Source organism: Chinchilla lanigera, unplaced genomic scaffold, assembly GCF_000276665.1.
Source record: "Chinchilla lanigera isolate Chin_1 unplaced genomic scaffold, ChiLan1.0 scaffold00090, whole genome shotgun sequence".
In the NCBI taxonomy this organism is placed as follows: Eukaryota; Metazoa; Chordata; class Mammalia; order Rodentia; family Chinchillidae; genus Chinchilla; species Chinchilla lanigera.
In genome coordinates this window covers 6,231,739-6,238,216 of record NW_004955491.1, presented here as the reverse complement: position 1 = coordinate 6,238,216, position 6,478 = coordinate 6,231,739, and the positions used below count along the sequence as shown (strand labels likewise).

Here is a 6,478-nt window from a genome sequence, read left to right as displayed (position 1 = left end):
CCCGCTGCCCCGGGCGCCCTGCTGGAGCCGCGCGCGCTCAGGGACGGCTCCCGTGACGCTGGCGTCCCGCAGCCCGCCTGTCCCGCGGGTTAGTGTCGCGGGTGAGCGCCCACCTCCCGCCTCAGGGCCAGCTGGGACCCCGCTGGGACCCCATCCCTGCAACGTCACTGCGCTCTGGTGCCCAGCGCCCCCACACTGCCACTTTTCCTACCCAGAAACGGCTTCACGTTTTAAACCGTGTTCCAGTACGCAGATCCCACCCTCAGTACTGTGTGTGAACCCTCTTTGAAATAAAACACGTCCTAGGTCACTTCAAAGTACACTCTTTACCAAAGAGCCCGGGAGCTTTTTTATTCCTGATACCAGTGCCCCACTCACATAAAACTAAGAATGACTCAGGCCATGCCCTAAGCATTTCAGTTTGCCTTTTCTGTTTTTGTTTTGGTCTTTTTGAGACAGGGTTTCACTACACAGTTTAAGCTGGCCTTGAACTCACTTTATAGTAGTCCAGGCTGGCCTCGAACTCGCAGCCACCCTCGTGCCTCAGCCTCCCGAGTGCTGGGATTACAGGCATGCGCCACCACGCCCGGCCTCACATTTTTAGTTTTGAAACAAAACACCTTACATCACTGCTAGCTTACGCTATTTCATACAAATGTTACTTTCAGGCCACTTTAGTACTGAAGAGACAGATCTACTCTGACTAAAAAAATGAACTAAAAATGCTACTGGGGTTTCCTCTGATGAACCAGAAGAATCAGTTAAGGAACTCTGACTTGAGAGAAGACTAGAGAGAGGGGCTGGGGATTTAGCTCAGTGGCAAAAGTGTGTGCCTGGCAAGCGCAAGGTCGTGAGTTCGATTCCTGGTACTGGAAGAAAAACAAAAACAACAACAAAAAAGACGACTATGAGAGATACTTTGGTTCACCTCGCACAGATTTAAAAGTTCTAATCCCAGGGGGCCCACGTCCTTTAACCTCACAGCCTAAGTCACCACCCAGTGCGTGTAACCCTGGGAAGCCTGCCCAGCGGCTTCGGTAACTCCAGTGCTGCTGTGACATACAGTGAGCAGGGGCAGGAAACACAGAAGACGACAGAAGCAGCCGCCCAAGATGGCGCGACAATCACTCCCAGCTTCGAGAAGTCCGACGGCTGATCCCGCGGATGCCCGCAGGCCTACGGCCCTGCTGAGGACGGCTCACCTGAGCGGGGTCTCCGTAGTCGCAGGCCTTGAGCACCACGAGGCCTCCCTTCTGGCTCGGGCGGCCCTGGGCCACCAGACATTTGTTGGTCTGAAAGTGATAGAGCTGTAAAAGAGGGAGCTCTTGAGCACTCTGCACACGAAGGCGGCTGAGGTCGGAAGTACGAGTGCGGGCAGCTCGCGAAGCAACGCGCACGCTCTGCTCCACCGGCTCGCGGTTCCGACCGTGCGCGCAGGGTCGGGCAGAAACTCGAGCGAAAACCACCAAGTCACTGCTATAACGTAAGGGGTGAAGGAAAGGGTCATCCCACCCCAAGAACCTCAAATAAAATCAAGGAAATGAGAGCGAAAGGTACAAACTGCGGCAGGTGACTGGATGCCACCTCCCTGCCGATCCGATCCGATCACGGGGGAGCACCGGAGGGCGAGCGCCGGACGCGCATCACATGCTCGTGCAAGCGGCCACCGGTAGAGGGTCGTGCGCAAAGGCATTAAACTTTCTGAGCAACTCTATCCAAGGAGCGGGCCCCACAGAGCGGGCAGTCAAATCTAGAAACTTCCTCACACCTCGAAGGCACGCACTACAGCTCAGCGCCACCCCCAGCGCGGGACTCCGTCAGGGCTGCTGCTCACCCGCCCGCGCTGCAGGACCCGGGGGCGCTTGGGCCCTCTGTGCACGAAGGCCGGCTGCTGGGCTCTGGCGTTGGGGCCCCGGACCTGCATTTCCGGGTACACGTTGTCCAGGTACCATCTGAACGACTGGCAGCCCAGCTTCTTCCTCAGCTCCACGCGCTCGCTGATGTTCCCGTAGCTTCTGGTCTTGAGGTCGGGTCTTAGGGAGAAGTACTGTTCCTGAGTTTCAGAAGGGTATGAATGAGTGAGCAGGCAATCGAGCTTGAGGCTTAAAGGACATTCTAACATTTTCTTGGTGATGCAGAAAGCACCAGTGGAAAATGTTCACACAAGTGTGTGACGTGTGGAATTCTGCAGTACATCCCGTTTCAGAAAGAGCGAACTGTGTAAAACCGCGTATCTCAGAGCCCGTGGGACAGGCTGCGCCTGAGACGCGGGCTCCCGGAGCTCTTCAGAGCGCATCATATATCCTTAAAAATCACGGCGGGACTGCACAGCACCAGTTAGAACAGAAGCCGCGAAGTACTTGCTCACCGAGAGAGCAGCAGCAAACTCATTTCAAAATAAAAGTTTGTAGCAGTGACATGTGCAAAATGTTTTAGCCCTGGCTGTTACATACATGTGGCCTGGGTTGTTTCGGCTGAACAAATATTTGTAAGTACAACCTCCAGAAACCGTGTAGTTCAAACAGAAGCAGCATTTCAACGGGGCTTCTCATTTTACACCAAATCGTTTTTAAAGTGTAATCATAATGGAATAAGAAATATCATTGGTATTTTCATCCTTTTGCATTAAAATCTGTCCTAGCTTGTGTTTTGAATGGATCTTTACCTAGCATGCAAGACTTTTATAACAATCATTTGGAAAAAAACTGGCCTGGGGGGGTGATAAAAAGGGTGAAGACGATACGTGCCTGTAGAACTTACTCATTAGGTAAAAAATAATGTCAAAATACACTCACACCTGTAAAAATACAAAAAAAACGTAAAAAGGAAAATACTGGCCCACTTACTCACAGGGTTCTAAGTACCGACAAATCTCACCCTCCAGAATTTAAATTACACTGTAAACATCACTGGTCTCTCATTACGAGGTCCATGGCGCCCCAGGGGGCGAATGATTTTCTTCCGGGGGTGAATTTCGCCAGGTGCAGTTCCACGAGCAGGTGTTTCCGCCCCTTGCTCTGCCTCTGACTAGAGCGCCTGCGGCCGCCCGCCGCTGAAGTCCCTGAGGGGAGCCGCTCGCCCCGGGCTGGGCGCGGCCTGAGCAGGGCTGACCGCTTCACCCTGGCACGCGTGAGCAGGACTAGCTTTTCCTTTCTGCTCCTGAGGTGTGTCCCGCAGGGCGCAGCACCCTCCGGGGATGAGAGCCGGTGCCAGCCCGCGTGGAGCGCTTCTGACCCAGCAGCCAAGGTGCGGGCGCTGCTGGCCCGCCAAGAGCTGGGGTGTGGGGGACAGCGTGCGCCCCGATGCTTCCTTCACGCCCCAGCGTTCGGAACCACTGCGCGACCCCTGTTCGTCCTTGACCCCACACCCCAGCGTAGCCACGGCAGCGCCGGCCGCCCACCTTGTACTCGTCCAGCCAGACGTGCGCCAGCCGCAGCGAGTTGTGCGTCATGGTGTCCTGGCCCTCGGGAGAGCCGTAGGGCCGCCGCTTGCGGAAGATGTGTCCGACCCGGGAGCACGGGATGATGAACAGCCGGCCGCCGCACATCCAGATCTGGCCAAAAGCAGAGACGCGTTAGCTGCCGCCTCCCACTGCGGTGCGGGCGGGCCTCAATTTTCATGCGATTAATCGTGAACGCGTGTTCACGCGCTCTGCGAGGTTTTAAGATGCTAGACAGAGCTCAACAGGAGAAGCTCCGGGGCGACATTTTACACGCTCCGCCTTTCTGAGGGGAACTGAGCTCTGTGAGAGGGTTTTATTCGCTGCCGCATGTGAAATTGTGTTCCCATTCCTGCTGCCCTCGCGGGTCGCGGGGCTTGATCGGAGGGGGCTCCACTCTTCTCATTTCAGTGTTTCAGGTACTTCCTTATAAAAACATACATACTTACTTTGAAAAGCAATTTTTCACAACAAAATGCACAGACTGGATTGAAACTCAAAAGGCCTTCGTTCTGGTCTAAACCGTGCCCGTGCTCATGGCATTACGTTAGGGGACTGTCCATCTGGTGGGCTCCGTTACCTCATCTTTGACAGAGACAGCAGCTGGATCCCTCTCAACCTTAAAGTTCTTATGGGAAAGAATTATGGAAAAATTATGGAAGAATTGTGGAAAAAAGATTATGGAAAAATACTGGCTTTTACCAGCAGGGAGGCAGGAGCAGCGTGGAACCGAGTGAGGGCGTGCGCGTGGGCGATGGCACGCCCTGCCACCGCTCCTCAGGGCCCCGCCCCCCTGTCATGTCCTACACCCGCTGTTCATTACGATCCATCCGAGGGTTACAGAGCAACTGTTCGCGTGTGCTTCTAAACAGGCAACGCCCCATCACGTCACGGTAAAGCAGCATTCACCAAGGGCATGTGTCAGTAAGAGAAAAGGACTCGCAGACAAGAGCCACCATGGATGACACTTACATCTCACTACGCGCAAAATAAACGAACACACAGAATTACCCGAAATGATATTTCCAGGTTTTCTCCTCCCCAGATATCCATGCCGCTGTCGTACTGACCGAGCTCACTGAAATACTGTCTGTTCATGGCAAACAGCCCTCCGGCCATCGTTGGGGACCTGGAAAGGACAGGAATGCCTGTTTCAGCCATTCCTTGTTTGAAAAATTCAGCTAACTGGAACACACAAAATAGGTTATAATGAAACAGTTCCCTGGATACCAGGGGGTGGATTGAGCCCCACAACTGAGGTATCTCGATTGCTGGTGAGAGAAGAGTAACCTGCACATCCAGGTAAGTATCAGAAGTACTTCCGCACGCCGGCCACGCTGCCAGAACCCACCTGAAGGGGACCCTGCCCTTCCACCCGCACAGCCTTCCGATAAAGCCGGCACGCCGGGGTCAGCCCCCCACGCGCTGGGTCGTACCCAGCGTGCGAGCAGTGGCCCTCAGCAGGCTGGCTTTGACCCCTCGCACACGTTTTCTAACGTCTGGAGCGTGTTCTCAGCTGCCACGACCTGGCATGTGCTGGGGGGTGCTGTGGCCCAGGACGGTGCCAGCTGAACGCACACAAGAGCGGCCCAACACATCAGCAGCGCTGAGGCCGCTGTGAGCCTGGGGGCTGGGGTGCAGCAGGCTGAAGCAGGCAGGACCAACCGGAACCCAGGCCCGGCTTCCACAGGTCCTCGTCTGCACGGGACCGAGGGCCGGCGATTTTAGCGGTCCAAACTGCCCGAGCAAGAGAAGTGCAACCCCCAGCGAGGGCTGTGTCCTGTCTGCCTTACGCAAAAGTGGAAGAGTGAACAAATGGCCAGGCACCCAGAAAGTTCAAAGAAAAAAGAAACAATCGCTCAGTGTTTTTTTTTTTTAAGGATGAAAAACAAGATTGAGAGTTTGGCAGAGAAGTAGGTATAATCAAAAAGAGAGTATGTTTATACTTGCCTGAAAAACATTTCCTAAAAATAAAAAAAGTCAAGGCGTCAGTGCAAAAGATTATCTTCAAAGGAAGCGAAAGTAAACCATGCCAACTTCGCATCTGAGACAAGAAACCGGCGATTCCTGAGCGACACCTTTAAAGTGCTGAAAAATTCCAGCCGGCTGACGTCTGGACAGTGAGCTGCGTCTTTTTTAATGGCGAAGGCGGGCATGGCGGTGCCCCCTGCGCTCCCGGCTCTTGGGAGGATCATGAACTCCCACCAACCTGGCCTTTGCAGTCAGACCCTGCCGATTGTCAATGAGACAACCATGGCGGAGCGACGGAGGGGCGGTCAGAGGGGAGAATTACAGGACGTCACCGAGCAGCGTCCTCAGCAGCATGAGCAGCCCCAGGCAGAAGCCTGCGGTGACACACGGGAATGACGGGAGGTGTGCGCACCACAGGAGCCCGGGGCATGGGAAAGGCCTGTGGAAAGGCCTGTGGCAGCCCCTCGGCCACTCCACAGATCAGGGTGCCAGCTGCGCCCTCGTGACCGGGGCAGGGGAGGCGGCCCCTCTAGTGATGGGGCCCAGTGGGAACAGAATGGCATCTGGACTTGGCCCAAAGGCAAGAAGAGGGACACGGACAAGGGCAAAGAAAGCGAGCAGTACTACCGTAATCTCAAGAAAGAGGTTTTCACGCTGGTGCCAGAATGTAAAATCCACTGCCCGTCGCTGCCATGGGGCAGAGCTAAGCAAACCCAGAGCCTGGCGGCTAGAGGAGAGGAACGTGGCCAGCACAGCAACTGACCACGGTGCGAGGACCACGCTGTGCATCTCATCGGGGGCAGCAGCCCCCCACCGGGGCTGCCCGGGAAGGAAGAGCAGGAACCCCTGGTGGGAAAAGGTAGAAGACTGCCAGGTCTCACCCTGAAGTCTTTATGGCATGATCTGTTACTGATTATAAGTTTGATTAAAAATATTTAAAACACAGCAATAAAAACCTACCCATGAAGATGATGATGCAACGGGCAGAAAGACAATCTGGCAACCGAAGGTTAAGGACGGGATATGAATGGCAAAGCCTGAGGTGCCTGCTTTTTTTTTTTTTTTTTT

The 6,478-nt window shown here is 54.7% G+C and overlaps 1 protein-coding gene across 1 annotated transcript in view; it reads right to left on the bottom strand.

The window, feature by feature from the left end:
* Galnt11 (polypeptide N-acetylgalactosaminyltransferase 11) overlaps window positions 1–6,478 on the bottom strand; it is a 20,828-nt gene that overhangs the window by 1,200 nt on the left and 13,150 nt on the right. The window contains exons 6-9 of the mRNA XM_005404844.2: window positions 4,451–4,729; window positions 3,401–3,553; window positions 1,835–2,053; window positions 1,203–1,307 (exon numbers count right to left, since the gene is read on the bottom strand). Of these exons, the coding sequence (XP_005404901.1) occupies window positions 1,203–1,307; window positions 1,835–2,053; window positions 3,401–3,553; window positions 4,451–4,729 (756 nt within the window). The remainder of the gene's footprint in view (window positions 1–1,202; window positions 1,308–1,834; window positions 2,054–3,400; window positions 3,554–4,450; window positions 4,730–6,478) is intronic.